The 21,064-nt window shown below is 50.3% G+C and overlaps 1 protein-coding gene across 1 annotated transcript; it reads right to left on the reverse strand.

The window, feature by feature from the left end:
* Positions 1–354: 354 nt before the first annotated feature.
* Positions 355–7,788, reverse strand: LOC106043026 (thioredoxin). The gene is made up of 5 exons (XM_048050572.2): positions 7,601–7,788; positions 3,502–3,606; positions 2,792–2,851; positions 1,979–2,044; positions 355–568 (listed from the first exon to the last, which is right to left on the reverse strand). Exons 1-5 carry the CDS (start codon positions 7,622–7,624, stop codon positions 506–508), a joined length of 318 nt encoding a protein of 105 aa, XP_047906529.1. The 5' UTR covers positions 7,625–7,788; the 3' UTR covers positions 355–505.
* Between the last annotated feature and the right edge of the window lie 13,276 nt (positions 7,789–21,064).

Here is a 21,064-nt window from a genome sequence, read left to right on the forward strand (position 1 = left end):
GGCTTGAGAAGTGAACCTTTAACTAAGAAGAAGCCACCCATATCAGTGATACCCACTTTTCCACAACTCCCAAGCTAATCTTTTTGTACCTGCAAGCCAGACAGCCACCCTTCAGATACAGCATGGCAGCTACCACCTGAGTAATGTGCCAGCAGTCTTCCCCTAAAGCAACCACCAGTGATATCCTTTCAACACTTACTTTCCATGCTCAGCAGTAACCCCATATTAGATTGTTGTTTGACAAGAGCCTTTACATCCAGACAGTATTCCTTTAACACCGCAAAAACCGGCATCTCAGTGACATTAAGAACTCGCTCACATCTTCAACCAAGCACAAGGCAATAATCAAAAGTGTAGAATTTACACTTTATTGTATTCATTTACATAGATTAAATGGTAGAACCTTCTTGATCTAGATAGCTTGGTTGGATTTTTTTTAAGTAGAAAAGTTACAGGCTATAATTTAGCCGAAGCAGGCATGCTCCAATGTCTCCATGGCTGGAGATTAGACTAGACTTTTAATGGTCTCTTCCAGCTTCTCTTTATTGGCCCCAGAGAATTCCTGCACCTGTAAAGAAAGCAATTTTTAGAAGCGCATAACATCTAGTTGCATACCATCCAGAAACATAGGTCTATGCAGCTCTGCTACCACTAAGATTTCCTTATGCCCAGAACACGGCACATTCTGCATGGGCTAAGCTATTCACCTCCCACTCAACTCACAAAAATTGGTGCGCTCTGTTAAGAATCACTCTCAGACTACCACGGTTGGGAGCCTTTGACATGTAAAAGGGAAAAACAATTGATCCTGAACCAGTGCTGCCTAAGAACTAAAAAAATACAGGCTTGAAGGAACTCTGGGTGTCACCTCTCAGCACAGGCATCCAAAGTTACCTTGGTTTGCTCCAGACCCTTTCCTATCAAGTTCTGAAAGGATTGCTCGGAATGACCTGCCCCAGAGCCTGACTTCTACAAAAACTGTCCCTGATGCAACTTAGACAGCAAAGACAGGCAACATTCGTGTCTCAAAAGCACTGGCTGCCTTCCACTACCTGCAGGGGTGCAATATACTTATGGCATTACACAACAGCCCATAAGACTGCTTGCTTGATACTCATGTGTCCAGAGAACACATTGACTTTTCCAATTACATTTTCTTGTTTGAATCAGTGGAAGTTTATCCTGAGAAGACCAAAGGTTCATTATCACTCACCATTTGGCCCCATATTTATGGGAATGGAAGCTCAGCAAACATTTAACACCTGCTTTTCAAGGAGCAATTCCATTGCCTTCAGCCATGACCTCATAAGGCATTTTTTAATTTTAGAAAAGCTTATCTTCAGCTTCCTCAAACTATAGCCCCAGATTACACAGTTATCTCACTGTGTCTTTACTCCGGGCAGATAACCAGTACCCTGTGCTGTCACTACCCTGCATCTCACCTATCCACCTTGGCAGAGGGGCTCTGTTCAGCTCTCTGGCAGAGGGATGACCTCCCCTCCACGGGTTGTACAGTCTATGTGAAAGCACCCAGGCAGCTGTTTCAGCTGGGTGTATATTCAGCACAAGTTAGGCTTCTGTTAGGGTTGCATAAAGTCATGGAATCCAGTCATGTCTCTGCTTGAACATGATTTCCATCCAGATAACAAATGCTGACCAAGATCAGTAAAAGCAGGGCACTACGACAGTCTAGAACACTTAACCTGGTGTCTCCTGAACATCCACCTGTATAACCTGTGACGCTCAGTTCACTACGCTGCTCAGTAGGGCTTGCTTTATCAGCTGATGGCCCTCGTTGCATTTGCTGCAACACTAAGATGAACCAACTGCTCTCCTGACTGTCCCAATGCCAGTTGTGCCCCAGATACACTATTAAGAGAAAGCACACCATGTGATCTAATACTCTCAATCCTCTCTTTCAAGTGTTCGAAAGAGGCCTGCCTCTTCCAGGAAAATGAACTCCGGGAGTTGAGCCTACCTTCTTTCCGTTCTTGTAGAACTGGAATGTTGGCATGCACTTCACCTCACAGTGTGCAGCAACATCCTGGAAGAGACAGAAAGCAACTTTCAGTTGTGCACATCTGAAGGATGTTCAGTTTAGAACCCACTAGTTTCCTTCTTATTAGGGAAATAGGGCAAAGCCACTACTGTTGAAAACGAAGCAAAAGCATCTGATATTAACATCTCCCTGAAGCAAACCTATGAGATTCTCTCTTCAGCATCTAATCCATAGATAACAAGAGCATGTTCACTATACCTGGACTGTGCTTTTTTTTTTTAAAAAAAGGCCTCTGCATCAAAACAGAACACTATTTGCCAGGCTCCAGAGCTCTACAGCAACTCTTCTGTTTCAACCTGACATTGTTCAAGTACTTATTGAGCGTTGCTTGAATTGCTATAGAGCAGACATTTTATTGGTCTCGATTCAAGACATAAAAGGGGCAACAGTGCCAAAGGCAGTGGCAAGACCAGACAGTCTTGCAGTTGTGAGCCATTAGTTTCAGGAAAGATTGCATCAAAGCAGATTAAGGCCTCTGAGACTAACACTCCCTCCCAAAGCACAGAGCACCAGTGTTCGCAAGCTATCTAATGCATGCCATGGGGGTTAGACTATGCAGACAAAACAGTCTGAATTTTTAAAGGACACCTGAGAAGAACATTCTTTGCAGTATAGTTGCTAAGCCCCTATCTCATTTTGTTTTAGTATCTCCAAGGGCATCTAAAGACATTCTTCACTGTCACATGTGTGGATCTCATCAGCAACCCTCTCTCAGCACCACCCCGACCATACCTGGGCGTCATCCACGTCGATTTCGATGAACACCACATCCCCAAATTTATCACACAAACTCTAGAATGAAATACGAAATTTTGTAGTTAGTGCTCCAGGAAAGCTAGCTTTTAAGAGACACGTTCACAGAAATTGTAACCCTGGTGCTGCTTCCCCCAGTGCGACTTGCCACATTATCTTAAAGAAGCTATGTTACTGACCAGAGCAGAAAAAAATAAATTTTCTGCTCCAATCCACATAAGACTGATGAAACTTGTTGAAACCCATTCCCTGGGGAGAAGCCTCAAATAAGCACAGGAGAAAGGCCTCTACTTCTCTTACAGCCTACAGTTGATCACAGAAAGGTGCTACAGCTTATTTCAATGCAGTTGGAGGAAGTTACAGCCAGTATATACACAAGGATAAACATTGTTTTAACTCCAATATCCCAAGTTCCTGAAGCAATGCAACTATTACACCCCCATAGACAGATGCATGGAAGCCTTAGGACAGCAGCAGCTCAGTGTCGGCCCTCAGCTGTATCAAAGGCCAGCACGTTTTACTAAATAGTAAGAGAGTAGATACTTCTGCAATTTCTCTCCCTTCCAGAAAATACTGCAAATTAAGTGGACAAAGGAAGTTTCCTCCGTATTACTGACAAGCACCGCAAAATATTTGTATATACTTCAGCATAGCCGCTGACAAAAACAGGTCTTAACAATGCTACTTACATGGAAAAACGGCTTGATCATTTTGCATGGTCCACACCATGTGGCCGAGAAGTCGACTACTACAAGCTTGTCACCAGCAGACTTCAGTTCTGTCTCAAATTCAGACTGGAAAGAAGAAGGAATTGAGCACGTTAAGAACATTCTCTGCTATGCAAAAGGATTTAGACTAAAGCGGAAGCTAGCTTTCCCTCAGCCTTCACACACTAATTTCACTTAAAATAAGCTATTTGTATCATCATGCACATGCTTCTGTGTGAATTGCTTTCATCAGGATTAGCATCCGCCAGTGTCTGACTCATGTAGGACATACCACAACGCCCAGTCGCCACAACTCAGTGAACTGCTGAAGTTAACCTAGAAATTAGTCTGGCCTGTAATCCTCAACTCATACTGAGTAGTGCTACGCTCTTAATGTGAACCTCGTGGTCTGGAATATTCTTTTTTTTTTCCATCTGTGGCTTGATGAAAAGACTTCATTTTCTCCTGGAACACCTTCCTCTGCAGAATTTGAGGGCAAGCTTTTGCACGCTCTTCCAGTTTGATACCTCTTCCAACCAACAGAGAGTAACAAATTGATGTCGTGTGGTTTACAGCGTATTTTCTAAAGCAACAGCTTCACAGGGTAAGTATTTTACTTATTTTGCCAAGTGAACCCAAGCGCAACTTCAGTAGCCAAGCCAATGTTACACAGGGACTACACAAATAACAAGTCTGTTGCACTTGGTCACACCAGTCATTTCTAGATTATGTTCTGTGCAATTTAGGGCTCCTTACATGCCATTAACCATATTTTCAAAGAGTGAATGTTCTAGCAGAAATGCAAGACATTAAAAGCAGTAACTATTTGCATGCTAGCAGAGGGCAAACAAGTATCTCAGGCAGAAGCAGAAAATGCTAATGCTCATCAGCTACTTCCTGACAGCTTCTTTCTAGAAAAAGGACGAGCCACTTCGATATTGCTCAACCCTGCTCTCACAGCAACGCAGGCTTCAGGAGAGCTGTTGATGTAGGCTTAGTTTCAGACATTGCACCCAAAGGGTAGCTGCTTTACTCTCCTCAACCCCACAGGGCAGCACACTGGGGTGCTGTCAGTAGAGGCTGAATAAAAGCAACATGTGTGCTGCCATGCCTGCAGTGTTTAGCCTTACCAACACCAGCTAACTTGAGACTGGAGCTTAGTAAGCCATCTCCCCACTTAGAGAATGCCGTGCAGGCAGGCAGCCAAGAGCACAAGCAGCCTAATTAGTCAGAGTTTTAACAAACAAGCAGAGGACCCCCCATCAGCATTCGTAGGCATATGCAAGTCTTCATAACTTGTTGCAGCTCCACACACATCAGGCATCACAGCTTCCCACTGAAGCTCTCACAGCCTCCCAACGCAGCTATCTTCAGACATGCTGCCTCCATACGCTGAGCTCTTCCACCCTTGCATCTTGGATGTTTGGAGCCTACTCTGCTGTAAGATCAGCAGCTAACACTCCCTAACACCTGCTCTCGGTCTGAGACACAGAGCAGGAAGTTTTCCTGTCTCCCCACACTCCTGTACTAACACAGAACGAACTCCTGCAGCCCAATCTCAAAAGCACGCTGTTCCCACCAAAGCTCAATGTCCATGTATGTAGCAGTCCGCGCTATCTGCTCCCTGCAGCTACTTGAGCCTCAAGTTCCTCAGCCAAGCCCCATTCCTCACCACCTCCAAACCGTACAACTAGATTTTTCGGTATGGCTTCTCACACCTCTGCATTAACATCATCAGCTCTTAGCTAGTTCTGCTTCCTGCACCTACCAATCAGACCACCTTCCTCATTTCTGGTTCTTCTGTCCAGTTCCATAATTGTCGTGTTCTACAACGGGAAGTCCAGCCCTGGGATGCACTGGTCATATGGCCACACGTCTCGGGTCGCTATTGTACACAACAAGGACAGAGCAGGAGGACAGGATTCCTCCTGCTGGCCACAGACCATACACCCCTGGACGTGTGGTCTCCCTTGACTGCAGTCAGGTGTTACCCTAAGAGGCACCTCCACTATCAGATGAAGTTGCTGTGGGGAGCCCAAGGAGAGACGCAGGGTGCAAAGGTGCTGGCTCTTGTGAGTCAAGAGATATCAAACTAGGAGAAAGTGTTGATTCTTTTCCCAGAGAGCTTGAAGTCCCTGAAGACAGCAGTGACAGAAAAACTACTTGACCTTTCTGACTTGCATTGTGTGTCAGCTGTGTGACTTGACAAGCTTTCATATAAAAACCTTTGTTAACAGACAGGACACCTCCCACCACAAGCCTACTTAGTCACACTGTTAGAGGATCTTTACAACTTCCTTAGCAATACTTTCTTCATCTTACTGTGGGGAAAACCTCTGACCAGTTTTTTGAGTATTCAGCGACAACCTCCTCCCCGAGCACATGGAGGACCTCGTTTTGCTTGCACCATCCTCCAGCAGAATTATGCATGCTGCATTCTCCGCTAACAAGTCTCAATTTCTAAGGGCCAAGTCAGAGAGAAAAGAGGTGGCAATGAGAGGCCCCAGTGCAGCAGGGATTCCCAGGACCAGCAAATACCTCAAAATGGAGGCTACTGACCAAGGACAATGCTGTGAGAAATTTACTGCCCTCAGCAGCACACGAGATAGCTTTAACACAGCACCTTAGTTATAAACATTTCCAACACGTATCAAGTCGCCCTTGAACTTGGATTAACTCAATCATCAGATGACTGCCAATGGCTACTACATAATTTAGTGCCTTTTTTTTTTTAAAAAAAAAACCACAAACACAGAAGCTAGCATAAACAGACCAAAGACTAAACTGCCTGAGCTCCTTAGCAGAGACCACTTCTGAAACTACCACCTGCACCCAAACCTGCAAGTTGCCAAGCCTTGCTGTGACTCAGGTAGTAGAGGCAGCTGGTGTGAAGAGGAAAGCTTCAGCAACACCAGCTTTTTAAACAGGTCATTACACCCTGTTAGCTTCTGCTATAGAAGGCACCATGGCCCCGTCATCCAAACCTGTTACAATTTTCACAAGTCATCCATCTCAGGGTGACATACTTCAGTCACGGGTTCACTACTGGGAACCTGAGGTGGACTAGCGGAGCACGCTGTGGGTAGCCATTCCTCCAGGGCTAGTCAGGTTTTGAAGACATTGTTAGGACACAGACCGTATCTAGCTAGCTGTTGTGCTCACATTGCTTTAAAATCACGTATAGAACAGTTAAATTTTGCAAGCAGCAGGAAAAGGGGTTTCCCCTCTGTATCTGAACAGAATGCAAGTCTGCCTCACCGCAACACGGAATTAATCTGGAAAGCTCAGCTGCGCTGTACAATGTTTTACCGATGTTAAAACCTTGATGTCAGCGCGACCCAAGTCCATGCCCTCAGTGGACGAGCAACACAACTGTGCTTTAAGTCCAGCTCAGTATTTAAATCAATGCGCACAGACAGCAGCGGAGGGAAGCCCTCACCACCCGTTGCACTAGAGCTGGCCCTTCTTGCAAAGCCGGGTCCACTGACTCCATTTTAAGCGTTCCAAGACTACACCAAAACTCCCAGATCTTACTCAAAGCTATCCTCTTCCGCAGCTCTGTACGGCAAAATGGGGGGGACGGACACGCAAACAAAAATAAGAGGCTGAATTTCTATAATAACCCATCTTGGGGAAAATAAGGCACTCCGTTGGCTTTAAGCTTCCTGCCTCCGCAGGTATTTGAGCTTTGGCCATGAGACCTGTCAGACGTAAATACCTCTGAGGTTTAACACGGGAAGACCGCGGTGTTTTTCATTATGCTGCAGCAGGGCGCTGCCCAGAAGGCACAGGGGAAAGCACACCAACCCGGGTGCCAGGCACCACTCGGGAGCCCCTCACAACCACACCAAGCCCGGCTTCCGACCCCATTTCGAGCTGGGAGCACGGGACCAGCCCAACAGGACCCTCTTCCCCCGAAACGGCCTCGCTCGGAGGACATCCGCCAAGCGCCGAGCCCCCCTCACCGCCTTCAGCCGCCCCCAAGCCCAACAACGCCCGGCTCTCCCCGCCGCTCACGGCGCGCCCTCCCCCCAGCCCGCGGCTCCCCTCAGCCCCCCTCAGGCGGCGCCCAACGGCTCACCAGGCTGCCCACGCTCTTCACCATGGCGACGGCTCACAGCGGTTGCCCGGCGGCAAGAAGGGAGCCCGACGGCCTCGATCCCCGCGTGCGCACGCGCGTCCCGGCTGCGCTGCCTCCGCCCGCCGCCTGCCTCCCGGCCACCCGCCCTCCCGCCGCCCGCCTCAGCGCTCTGCCGCCGCCGCCCGCGTGCCGCCCTTATATAGCCGCCGCCGCCGCGCGCGCCGCCGCGCAGGCGCGGAGGGCTGCCCCCCCCCGCCCCGCGGCGCCGCTCGGCTTCCCGCGGGCGCGGGTGACGTCAGGGGCGCCGGGAGGAGGGCGGGGGGGCGGCGCTGGGGGGCTGCGGGGTGGGGGGGGGGGGGGAGGGAGAGGGACGGGCGAAACCACTGCGGCGGGTTGGGGCGGGGGGGGCGCGTGGCGGCGGCAGGAAAGTGCTGAGTAACGGCGGGCAGGAAGTGCCGGGCTGCGGGCCCGGGGACGGGGCCTCGGTGCTGCGTTTCAGCCCAGTTCGGTCCAGTCCGCCCCATCCCACTTCATGTCATTCCATTTCATCCCATTTCATTCCATTTCATTCCATTTTCTTTTAGTTCGTTTCGTTTCATCTTGTTTTATTCCGTTTTTATTTCATTTTACTTCATTAAATTTCGTTCTTTTATTCAGTTTTTATTTCATTTTACTTCATTAAATTTCGTTTTTTTATTCAGTTTTTCCTTGTTTATTTCGTTTTATTTCATTTCATTTCATTTTACTTTATCTCATTTTATTTTGCTTCATTTATTTTTTGCTTTTCTGATTCCATTTTCCATTATTCCATTTTCTAAAACGAAATTTTCACTATTTCCCATTATTTCGTTTTCTAAATTTCATTTTACTTTATTTTACTTTTATTTCATTTTATTTAATTGTCATTTTTTTATTTCAATGTCCATTTTTTATTTCATTGTTTAAAAAAAGTCATTTTGTTTCATTTCATTATTTCAGTTTGTTTCACTTTATTTAATTTTCATTTATTTCAGTGTCCATTTTTTATTTCATTTTTAAAATTTCATTTTATTTCATTATTTCAATTTGTTTTATTTCGTTTCCATTTCACTTCACTTCACTTCATGTTTCACCTAGATTCCCACCACCAGAAGCACGGGGTGTAGCACCAAGCAGCACTCCTGCCCTGCGTGTGCCCAGCAACAAACACTTTTTTAGCGTTTATTGTCCTCAAAACCCCATTTTGAGGACTCCGGCATCTGCCGCGGTTCCCCCCTTGGCGGGAGCCCAGCGATTGCCCACACGGAAACAGCCGGAGGGGCCCCGCCGCGGAAGCACTTCAATCTCCATTTATTATCTCCTGCACTTCCCGGTGCCTGCCCCGTGTTTTGGAAACACATCCTCACACGCTGCGAGCACCCTCCGCGGCCTCAGAGCGAGCCCCGCGCGGTTTGTGTCGGTGGCTTGGCAGCGTTGCTTTTCCCTCCGTCTGCCCCTCACGTCTGTGTGCCCCTGCAGGACTTCTGTCCATGCTGGCTGCTGAGGCTGAAGCATACAGCAGCTTGGAACTCAGAAACAGTTGTGCAAATGTCTAAAATAACATAAAAAGTGACATATGGTGTGATCTGCGCCCGATTCTTAGAGGAACAAGCGTTAGTTGACAGCTGTCAGGCTGTGCTGAGGGGTCTTGAAGGGCACGTTTGTGCTCCTCGGGACCGTGGTTTTGCTTCCTCCTCCACACCGGAGAATGTGTCCTGGCGGAGGGCAGAGCAGGCAGGCCACGGAGGCCTCGGAAATGTGGCTTTTTTGTTTCTGCAGGAAATCCTGCCACGTTAAGGGTGAGTTGTGGCTCTCTGATGCACGGAAAGGCTGTGGGAGAGAGAGTTGTCAGGTCTGGATTTAGGTGCTCTCGAGTGGATTAATCAGCACCACCTAGGAGTAGGCAAGCACAGAGGGATGTATTTTTGCAGGACCCTGGCCCTTACAAGCCTCCAGGTGGGGATCAGTGAAAATTTGGTGCCGGGGCCAGAAGACCTCAAAAGGTGGCAGCAGCACCTGCAGGCCATGGGACCACTGCCTTCCCTTCATCCACTAGGCAGGTAACCTTGTTGTGAAAGGACATGAAGTTAGATAGCCATGAATTCCCCTTCCTGAAGCCATGTTGGCTTTGCCCGATGACTACATTGCCTTTCAAGTGATTTTCAATATCCCTCAGAGTAATCTCCTCTGTTGCTTTGCCAGGCACCGAAGTGAGATCCAGCAGCTTGTGCTAACTTCTCACAAGTCTCACGCTCCCCTGAGCATACCCAGGACACAAGAGTCTCCCCAAAACACCATGGTATCTGCCGATATCCTCAACTGTGTGATGCAGTAGAGGGGACAATTTCATGGAAAACATGATTTTGGCCATGTCTCAGGTGGCCGGGCACGTCCAGCGTTAAGCAGTGCTCACGCACTGGTGCTTACACCAGGAGGCAGTGCTTACAGGAATTAGCCACATCACATTTTATCATAGGAAGGCCAGCCCCTTTCAATGAAAATTAGGAGTGTTTCGTCTGGCCCTGACACTGCAATGAAACAGGAGCCTTTAATTGCACTTTCCCTTTCCTTCCAGCCTGCTCTTCTGGAAGATTTTGCTTTTGTAACTGACCCATTAAAGGCGCAATAAATATTTAACAATTAGATAGGTGTGCTGTGTGCTGTGCCAGCCTAACTCACAGAGCGAGCACGCTTCTCTCTCCCAGGATGACGTACCAGCAGCACAATTACCCCGAGTCTTTTGAACACTTGGCACAGCATGTCTCGTTGAAAGACGAGATGAGACACTGAGAAACAAAAAAAAAAGGAGGAGGAGGAAAGCAGGCTGGCACGCACTCTGCTTCCCAGGATCAGCCCTGCTCTTCCAGGGAACTGGCAGAGCTTGTCCCTGGACTGGTGGGTCCTGCTCAGCCCCACCACCACCTACCAGGTCCTCTCAGCACCCTGCATCCCAAGTGCACCTCCTGTGAGTGAAGTGTGCCGGGTTCAGTGACCACCCAGCTCTCCTCAGCGTGTTATCAATGAAGTGGCACTTGCATCTGGGCCAAAAGCAGCATGCAGGATCCTTGTCATGCCTGGATGCTTCGTAAAGCAACGCAGAGAAGTTTCAAGCTGTAATTTCGCTTAACTGCTTTTTAAAAGCTCGATAACAGAAAGCAAAAAATCCATGCATGCCGGAGACAGTCTTATGTAGTTTCACCTTGTGCTTTCTCTGGCTACTGCCATTCAGGTGTCCAGTCTCCAGGGTGGACACTTACTTGCCTAATGCCTTTTGCGGGAAGCTGCATCTGAGAAGCAAAGGGCGGATAATGGAACTCCAGCTCTTAATTTCACTCCACATCCTATCCATATAACAAACTGGTGTACTTTACAAACTTTGCTTCCAAGTACTTGACACCCACCCCTTTTCACATGGCTGGTTTGCTTTGTCTCCCTTTCTCTCTCTTTAGCCTTTTCCCTGTGTTGCTTTTCACTTCATTCTTGACCTCTCCTGTAGCTTTTGTTTTTATTTTTTATTTTTAAATTCTTTTGTCTCTCTCCTTTCTGCAGAGAGAGATGCTGGGACCTCCCAGCTTTTCTTCTGCACGAGGTACAGAGCTATTGGAAGACTTTGACCTTCAGCAGTGATGCACCCACCATGGATGACTTAGTACTGCTTGATGTGGTTTGCACGCTGAGGCTGGAGAGTTGTCCAGAGCCTTATCAGGAGGGTGTGATGTTCCCATAGCCCTCTCCTTCCGGTGCTGCGTGCTCCCCTGGTCACCACAAATTTGGCCCCAGCTTCCCTAAACTCAGAGGGCCTGCATGGTGTTCTCCGTGGGGAGTGGCAGCCTCCAAAATACAGAACAGATGCTTGGCATTGGGTCATCTTCGCTATCTTCAGAGGGGCAAGTGTGGTATCTCTCATAGGACATCCACAGCTCTGTTCTCACGTTGGTGCCCCAGCTGGGACCATGCAATGGACAGACCTGGTGCCTGGAGAGATTTTAGCAGACACAGTAAGGAGCTCACAGCAGTGTGGAGGAAGAATGATGGAAATAGAGGAGCAATCTGGCTTTGGGCCTTCAGCACTTTGAGCACTTCAGCACCACCTCCTGCCCTTGCATCCCTGGCTGTCCCTAGGCAAGGGGGTTGTGGGACCCCCACACTACAGGTGTATATGATTGCATCTGCAGTGTGTAAATAATTAGCATGTCACTTCCGTGCCCAGAGACAAGTGTGCTGCACCTCCTGATGCAGTGGAAGTTGACTCAGGTTAAGAGGTGTTTGTGTGCGGGCATGGAGCTAAGCTTAAAAAACACAGAGTCTGTGGTATTATGGAGGCTCAGGAACAGAAATGTAATCCTCACTGAAGGGAGACGTGCAGAAGCTCCAGTTCCCAAAAATTACATATGCAGTTGCATTTCTGTGTCTGAACAGGTGATGCTGAAGAGCCTGTGTTTACACTGTGGAAGTGCTCCAGCTGACAGTTTTCAAAGCAATTGCATTTTTGGATGTGCAAATTATGCAGTGTCAACCTGCAAAAGTATCACATGACCAATTTTAGAGTGAAGAGAAGGGCGGGAGGATGGTCACCACATCCCCACATCCTGAAAAACCTTAGGCTCCTTGAAGGTGCCTGTAATAAAGTATTTGAAAACCAGGGCAACCAAAATCACTAGTCAGATCAAAACGAGTTGAGGACTTGTCTTCTGCTGGGATGCCCTAAAGCAGACAGGAAAAAACATCACTAGCTGCCTCATGAGACATGCACCTACTCACTTGCCTCTTCCACGTGCTCGAAGGTGGCTGTGATTCATACAAAGACAAGAAGGCTGGAGGAGGCACGCAGCCAGACCCCCAGGACAGAGAGGCTCCCCTTCAACCTGCCTCATCCATCGTGTGTCTCAAGCATGAGAAGGAAACAAAACTTTGGCTTTCCCCACCAAGTGTGGACCTGTGTGGCCCAAGCCACTGTTCTTCGTAGCTGTGGCAGTGCCCAAAGGGGAGAGAAGCACTGGGTCTCTTTCCAGCCTTCCTGTAAAGTTGGGATGAACCTCAACCTCTGCCTGAGGTTTTGGGGGAGGCTTTCAAGTCAACCGTGCTACTTGTGCTTAGTGGACCACGAGCCTAGCAAAGAGGCAGGGAAATGCAGGGGCCTTGTCTTCATTTCCTGCAGACACCAGACAGCCCACCTCCAAAAACAGGGTCCCCCAAAATAAATAAATATATAAATAAATGAAAGCATTCAGCTGGGACCTAACCATCTACGTGCATCACACGATCCACCTGCATAGTTAATGTTTACTGACTTTGTGGCTAATTAAGAAGAGCCAAACAATCTGGGTTTATAGCAGTGCAATTCTTCTCCTGGCAACACCTGAATGACTTATGAGGGCTTTCTGAGAAATGTGACATTTATTAACAGGCCCTGGGCACCCCAACCTGACGCAAGATGCTTCTGGCTGAGGGCGAGAGGGCTGGGCACTGCCACCGGGGTTCAGGTGACCTTCTCCAAGGTCTTGTGTCCCGGGATGGTGTCAGGGTTCCTGCAGGGGTTCACCTGAGTGACGCCTTGGACTGGTGAGCAGCTTTTCTGAGACCTAAGAAGCCCTGCATGGCCACGGACTGTGGAAGGTCCTGCCTGGATCCCAGCTGCTTTGAGATGTTCTTCAGGCCAACCGCACCTTGGGGTGCTTCAGGCCCAGCACTGCCACTGGTCGAGGGAGGTGACTGCCCTGCTCTGCTCCGGTGCAGCCTCACCTCAAGCACTGTGAGCAGTTTTGTGTGCCACAATATAAGAAAGACATAAAACTATTAGAGAGCTTCCTAAGGAGGGCTACAAAGATAGTGAAGGGTCTTGAGGGGAAGACACATGAGGAGCAGCTGAGGTCCCTGGGTTCGCTCAGCCCAGAGCAGAGCAGGCCGAGGGGAGGCCTCATGGCGGCCTGCAGCTCCCTCACGAGGGGAGCGGAGGGGCAGGCGCTGAGCTCTGCTCTCTGGGGACAGCGACAGGACCCGAGGGAACGGCATGGAGCTGGGACAGGGGAGGGTCAGGCTGGGTGTCAGGGAAAGGTTCTGCACCCAGAGGGTGGTCGGGCACTGGGACAGGCTCCCCAGGGCAGTGGGCACGGCACCGAGCTGCTGGAGTTCAGGAGGCATTTGGACAGCGCTGTCAGAGATAGGGTCTGTTTTTTGGGTGGTCCTGTGTGGAGCCAGGAGTTGGACTTGAGGACCCTTGCATCTTGGCTTATTTTGACATTCTGTAACTCAGACTCATCCCAAAACCACGGTGGAAATGTGGACCTAGTGGCAGATGTCCTGGGGCCCACCTCCAGCGCTGTCTTTATGCTTTTCTTCTGGCATGGTCACGTCCCTGCCTTCCTCCCAGTTGCTGCAGGGCACAGGGATCCTGTAGGCCCAAAACTGGTGGACATGCAAAAGGAGAGAAGAAAAAAATGCAGAAAGGAAATAACAAGAGCTGGTGATGCAACACAAAGAAAGGAAATTCTGAGTTTGAAAAAACATGATCTGATTTCGACATTTCTGAGAGATGCTGCAACAACAGAGGAGAAGCAGCACCCAGACACTGTGCTGGTCTAGACAGACAAATTAGTTCTTGAGTCCTTCAAGCTTTTAATGAAGTTAAGGGCTCTCTTTACTCACTGCTCCTTTCAGTGCTGGAATAAAGGCCCCGTTTCCATCAGTATTCTCAGACAGCAAGGATGCTTGTTGCTGTGGCAAGGTAGGTTATTTTTGGAAAAGGAAAGGAAAAGCATGGGACCGTAAGGAACTCCTCACTGGAGAGCCTGTCCCCTTTCTCTGGTTGCTCCCCAGCTTTGCTCACCACCTCCCAGCAAAAACTATTTCCAGTGCCATGGGACCACATGCTGGTTTCCACCAGTGTGGCTGCTGGTGCAGGGGCAGTGTTTGGGATGCAGGATTTGGGCCACAGTTTGGCAGAGCATCAACACTCGCATGCCTTTGCAGATGCACCTTGCTTGCTGCTGTTGTGTTTTGTGATCCCTGAACTCAGAGGCTTGCTCCTCTTAACAGCGAGGCCAGTGGGCAGCTAGCTGAGGGGTTCTGGGGAAATTTGGTAAAGGAGCTAAAATGGAGAGATCAAGGTGCTGAGGGCACCTGGCTCTGGGCTGTCCCCCATGGCATGGACTCAGCACAAAGCTGGTGGCTCCAGCAAGACCTCTGGCCTTCATCCACGCTGACTGGTCACCAGTATGAACAGGGCAGGAGGCAAACGCTGTTGAGAAAAGAAGGGGAAAGCAGGTGTTTTGTAGTGGGTGTGTTAGTATTGCCTGCTTAAGTTGCTGTATGCTCTGTTACCACTAAGTGAAGGGGAAAACAATTGGCAAAAATATTACAGGCGTACGCTGAGAACCCCCTCTTATGTATATCCATAACAGAAATAATCTCTGCCAAGTAGGACCTAAACCTCCAGGTTGGTGAAACAAGAACTGCATGAAATCCCCAGAACACATTTCCATCTGGAATGATTCGGGATATTTGGTGCTCAGTGCTCATCCCAGTGTATCTGAGGTCTTGGTCTTACCACCATCAAACCCAGGAGCAACTTGACTCCTGCTTTGTTTTATTCTAGTCGCTGGAGGACAGACTTCAGGAAGGGGACGGTGCCCATGGAAATCCCTCACTCTTCACCCCTCTCAAATCCACTTTATGCCCCAAGTTGTTAAATGTTATGTGTAGAAATTAGTTTGCTTGTTGGCCTGGCCCTTGAAATGGCAGCCTCTTGTAGCCGATGGGGCTGCTTTACTTGGGAGAGCTGGCAATATTTCACATTCCTGCAGTCTGGAGCTGGGGGGGTAGAGGTTTTTTTTTTTTTCATGTTTGAGACCCAATTTTGTCCAACGTTACAACTAAAGATGACTCAGCCACTGTTTTCCTCCACCTAACCACTGCCAAACCGACTTTGGAATTGCAGGCCATCGCACCGCCCAGTCCTCCTGGAGTAAATGGAATAAATGGGTTTCCCTCAGCCGGCAGCAACAAGCTGGCACTTGCCAGCTCTCTGCCTGCCATGCAGGAGCTGCTCTCAGAGCTGTCTGAGCACCGTGTCCCCCCTCTGCAGCCCCGCAGGCTCAGTGGGGATGTGGAGGCAGTGGGTGTGCGTGGATGGGACATTCTGCCCCAGGTCAGCCACTGCCCCTCCGAATCTGCTGCTCTGGGGCAAAGCCTGCCCACTGTGGGCTGCAAGCCCCTCTCCTGAGCCTTTTCCAGGGGTGGGAACTGCTGGTGGTCTTCCCAGCACAAGGCAGGGTGGTGGGTGGTGGGAGGAAAAAGTATTTGCCCACTGTACTTCCTTCCCTGCTGCCCTTTGGTGAAGAGTAAAAGCACCAGTGGGTATTTTTCTGAAAATCATGCTCTCCCTCATCCCCTTTTCACCAAATTTAAAAGCCCTTTTTACATCCTTTGCTCTTTAAGCACAAACATGGTTTGGAGCTGAGCCTCCCAGAGGGACGTGGCTCACATAAGACGTCTCCTCTCTGGGCACTGCTGTAAGAGCTCTGCTGACAGTCCATTGCTATACTATGGAGCGGGGCCAGAAGAACACCCATTAGTGACACTGAGCCATTAGAGACACATGTTTGCTTCAGCCTTTCTTCTTGGAGATCTTCAAAAGCTACCTGGACTTGATCCTGGGCAGCCTGCTCTGGCTGTCCCTGCCTGAGCAGGGGTTGGACCAGGCGATCTCCAGAGGTCCCTTCCAACCTCAGCCGTTCTGTGATCCTACGATTCTGTGATTTATTCTTTCTTAACGTCAGTTGTCTTTATTCGAGGCTGCAGCCTGGTGGTGAGGTGTGCAGGAGTTCACCCTGTGCCTGCGTACTGCACAGGGCACACGACAAAGTAAGGGACATGCAAACAAAGTGCATTACGAGGAAAGATCAGCACGCCTACTGAGGATTTTGCTCATTGAAGCCACTTGCTATCAGCAGAGTGAAGAGATAGTCAAGGTACACGATTTTATCAGGTGACTCAAAAGCCCGTGTTTGTTCCTTCCGAGCACCCTTGCATCATTCTGACTCAGCAAAACAAGCTCAGCGTTACGTTTCTTCCTCTTTAGCAGATTTCCTGGGGACTTTTTCTTTAATGAGAAGCCACGCTACAAACCTCCGTGCTCATGCTCAAGAAACTTCACCCAGGAGCAGCACCACGCAACGAGGTTTCGTTTTCTCAGCAGTCACATCTTGTCGTTTAGCATCAGACAACTTTTCTCCTCTGCAGTGAGATGTTTCTTTTTCCTTTAAAGCCGCCTCGATCACAATCTGTAAGTTATTTGCGTCCTCCCCTGCTGGGTCAATATTAAATTATTCAGAGCTTTCTGTGTTACGCTCCACCCAGCGAGGAGGTCACGGCCAGTAAATGTGGCACGGTGAGATACAAGAGGAGCTTGCATCCCCCACAGGAGGGTGCAGGCCTGTCGGGAGATAAGGCTGGCCTTTCTTTCCCACATCCGTGTTTTGGTTGCTTCAAAACCACCAAAGACTCCTTTGACTGGCAGCCCAGGAAGCCAACCTCGTGTACCTGGGCATTAGTAAAATGCTTTTCTTCCCGGAGTGCAGTCCTTGCGCCCCTCTGTCTGTTTTAAGTTTAGATGTCTCTGAAGCAAAACACAGAGTGCAAAACGCACAGTGCTAGGCTCATTTCCCCCTTTTCAGTCCTCTCCGAATACAGAGGTGAGACTGTCTGCAGAAAACAATCTGCTCTCCCACTGGTGTCAGTGGGGGTGTGCACAGACCACGGGCGAGCGGGATGGGAACCACGAGGAGGACTCTTGAAGCACAGCCACCCCAAAATGGGGAAGTTACGAGTGAAAGGAGATGAAGAATGGAGAAACTGCTAACTGACTCAGAAAAGGCCAGTGTTTTTGCTTGTTGTTGGCTCTTTGATGTGTTCTTCAGCAAGAATTTTCCATTCCGTGGGGCACTAGGGGTGTTGAAAAGGGAATAGGGAGCAGGAGAGCTTGCTAGAAAGCTGTTTCTGGCTCCTCCATCTCTGGGAGCTCCTAGAAAGATGCTGAAAAACAGGGAGAGGTTTCAAAAGGAAGCCGTAGGAGTGATGTGAAGCCAGCAGCAGCCCTGTACCCAAGGTACAGGCACTGAAATGGCCAGGCTGGGCTAGCAAAGAGGCCCAGAGATCTCGATATCTTGATGCCAGCAGTGGCCAGGAGTGGCTGCAAACAGGGATGGGGGATTTCAGCTGGGTCCCCAAGTTACAACCCCAGTGGCAAGTATTTCTCACCTGCCTCCTGTTGTCCACGCTCGTCTGTAGTTCTTGCTGTTTTGCTACTTAAAAAATAATTTAAAGAAAAGGCCAGCCCCTTCCTCTTTTGTACAAAGCTTGTTTTCTTCTAGCTCTAAAGAAACTTGGTGGTGCAAGACAGGGCACCGTCACCCACAGCCACATCACCACTGTGTTTTCCTGCAGTTATCTGAATATTTCTGGCCGGTGCAGTAATAACACTTCAGCCCTCAGTGCCAAATTCCTTTGTAAGCCTGGGTCACCTTACCCTGCTTTGTAGGAGCACAGGACAAGGCAGAGCCTTTGTATGAGGAAAAACAAGTTCTGTGAATCCTCGAGTCTGTTATTTTATAGCTGAACAGGTTTTTATATAAGTGTGTGTGCTCCTTCTGTGCACACTCTGAGCAAGGCCTTCCTCTGGCAGAGGGGGTCACAGGAAGCCTGAGTCCTGCTGATGAGTTTCTGGGGAAATGGCCAGCCAAGGCTGTGCAGTCACTTATTAAATCCTTGTTGATGGGTTTAAACAAGACCAAGGGGTTTATCTGGGTGCTGGTCAGTGTCTGTCAAACGCTGTCCGGCTGGTGCCCACGGCAGGCTTCCCCTACCCATCCAGAGTCCTCTGCTGGGGCTTGCTGTGCACCGAGGGGGTTGCTGACTGTCAATTAAAGCAGCCAGCTCCATACACGCTGCACGGCCTGGCTTTAGGAAGCCCCATCCTCATCGAGGATGCTCCCTCAGCGCCGCGGTGGCACCGCCAGCAGCCCCAGGCGCAGGCGAGCCGGCTCCCGAGAGCGGAGCCCCAGGTGGCGCAGGAGGTGAGTTGTGCTCCACGTTTCAAAACCATTTCCTCCCAAGGATGAATGGCTCGAAAAGAAATGCACCTTGATGGGGGACAAAGGCTTTTCCAACGAGGCGCTGGGTTATTTTTCAGGTGCGTCACGCTTTGTCGCTACCAGCAGCCGGGCGCTCAGCTACGAGCGTCAGGAGGAGCCTCGTCAGGCGACACGCGGAGCTATTTTGCAGCCCGCAGATTTCCTCTTGCCCTGACATGCTGCTCCTGCTTGCAGGGAGTGCCGGCAAACTTTTTCTCCTTGCAGGAGGGGCAAAGCCCTTCAAAAATGTGACCGGCCCTGCGCAGATGCAGCCCGGATGCACCAGCAGGGCATTCCTGCATGGGGCCGGGGCCTCTCCTCAATAGCAGCTTTTTGGGAGAGCGCCTTGCAGGGGCTGTTTTATTTTGCTGGTCTGTCCCCACGTGGTGCTCCTCTTGTTGACCTGGACGTGGGACAGGGACAGGACCTCTGCAGGCGGTGCTGAGCGGGGAGGTGCTGCCCTGGAGCACAGGAGCAGGGCTGACAGCGAGCTCGGCAAACTGGAAAAGCCATCTGAAAAACAAAAGGGATTGGACTGAAAAAGGGCCAAGTGTGACCACCTTGTGTAAACCACCTTTTCCTGCCCCGGCAGCATGTCTGGGAAGCTCCAGTCCCTTCTCACAAGCTTCTCCTGGAGCAAAGAAAAAGGGAAAAGCACCTCCATCAGCACAGGATGTGAAAAAAAGCCATCATCTCTCCTGTCCCAGGTGCCCGTGGGGGGCTCGGCCACCAGGAGAGGTGGTCCTGGGGCAGGAAGGGCTTAAGGAGGGTGGGCGAGCTCCCCACCTCACCTCGCTGCTCCCTCCCCGCCTTCCTGTGCAATTAAAGCAACCAGCAACAACAACACCCCCCGGGGACGGCCAGCAGGTGTGCTAATGAGGAGGAAGGCAGTAAAGGTGTGTTTTGTCCTCCCATTCCCCATCTGGCGCCAGCCTCCATCTTGGGCATGAGGTGGCTTCTGCCCGGGCTTCGTTTGCAGCCACGGGGACTGGGAGGTGGTGGCACTGGGTGACACGGGACAGCCCGTGTGCGTGCCACCAGGAGAGGATGCCACCTGCGTGCCCTGAGCCTGCCAGCCGGACGTCATCACCACCTCCGTGGAAAATAATCAGACGGGAAGTGGAAAAGTGGTTTTGGCACTGCTTTTGGGGGCAGGACAGCATCTGGAGCAGGGCTGGGGTCATGGAGGCGGGGCGGGAAGGGGGTGCTGCAGCTGCTGTCGGGAATACCTGGGGCACAGCCTGGGTCTTACCAGGCAAGCCCAGCCATCGGCAAACAGAGCCCTGACACAGCTGGCTACCTTTGAAGGATTATTTATTTATTTATCTATCTATCTATCTATCTATTTATTTATTTATTTCCCTTGTTCTACTAGGGGCCTTCTTCAGCAGCAAATACGCCTTTGCAATCCTTCCCCATCAGGCTGCAAAAAGGGCATGGCAAGCCTGGGAGCCAACCCCCCCCCCCCCCCCCTCAGATCGAGACTCAGGTTTTTACCCACTGCCTCTTTTTTATTCCTCCCTGCTGATTTATGGTCCCGGTGACCACCCTGTGTGATCGGCCGTGTGGTTCCCCAGGGGTTTCCCACACCCTCTGAGGCAGAGGCGAGGTGTGGGACACCCCCTCCTGCATCCTCAGAGGAGCTGCAACACCTCTGAGAGCCCAGCTGGGTGCGAGCCCTGCCCGGGGGCCATCGGCAGCACCGAGGGGCTGGGGTTGGTGCCGCAAAGCCCCAGCACAGGCCGGATCTCCCTGTCTCCACTGCACATCAGGGCAGATCACTCAGTGCCTGTGCGTTACTACCCCTGTCTTTGCAGATAGCGTTGGTATCTGCCAGCCTTGCTGTGGAAATTAACTACACGTGGCTGCGGTCGGCAACCGAGCCACGCCGGAGCCCATCTGCTGAGGATCTGGGCTGCATCGCTTGGCCCAGCAGCTCGGCACTGCACCACCAGCAGCAGCAGAGCCAAGCCAGCCCTGCTGCAGCCATGCTTTGCTCCTGCACGCAGCTTCGTGTGCGGCTGAGGTGCCCAGGGGGAAGGTCTCACACGTGGGCATGACTGGGAGACCAAAAGATGGAAGAGGAGAGCTCTCATGTAAGCCAGCACCTCCACCTCTGCCATCCGCTTCTACCTCTGCTGACCTAAGGTGCAGTTACGGATGGCCCTGGAAATGTAGGTGGGAGGACAGGGCTCCTGCTTCTAATCCTCAGTGTCTGTGTTTGATGCTTCCCAAAGTGTCAGTGCATCCCTGGGCAGGCTGTCTGCATTCCTCCCCTTCACTCCTTCTCCTCTTTCCATGAATACCCTGCAAGAAC

This window comes from Anser cygnoides, chromosome Z (assembly GCF_040182565.1).
Source record: "Anser cygnoides isolate HZ-2024a breed goose chromosome Z, Taihu_goose_T2T_genome, whole genome shotgun sequence".
In the NCBI taxonomy this organism is placed as follows: Eukaryota; Metazoa; Chordata; class Aves; order Anseriformes; family Anatidae; genus Anser; species Anser cygnoides.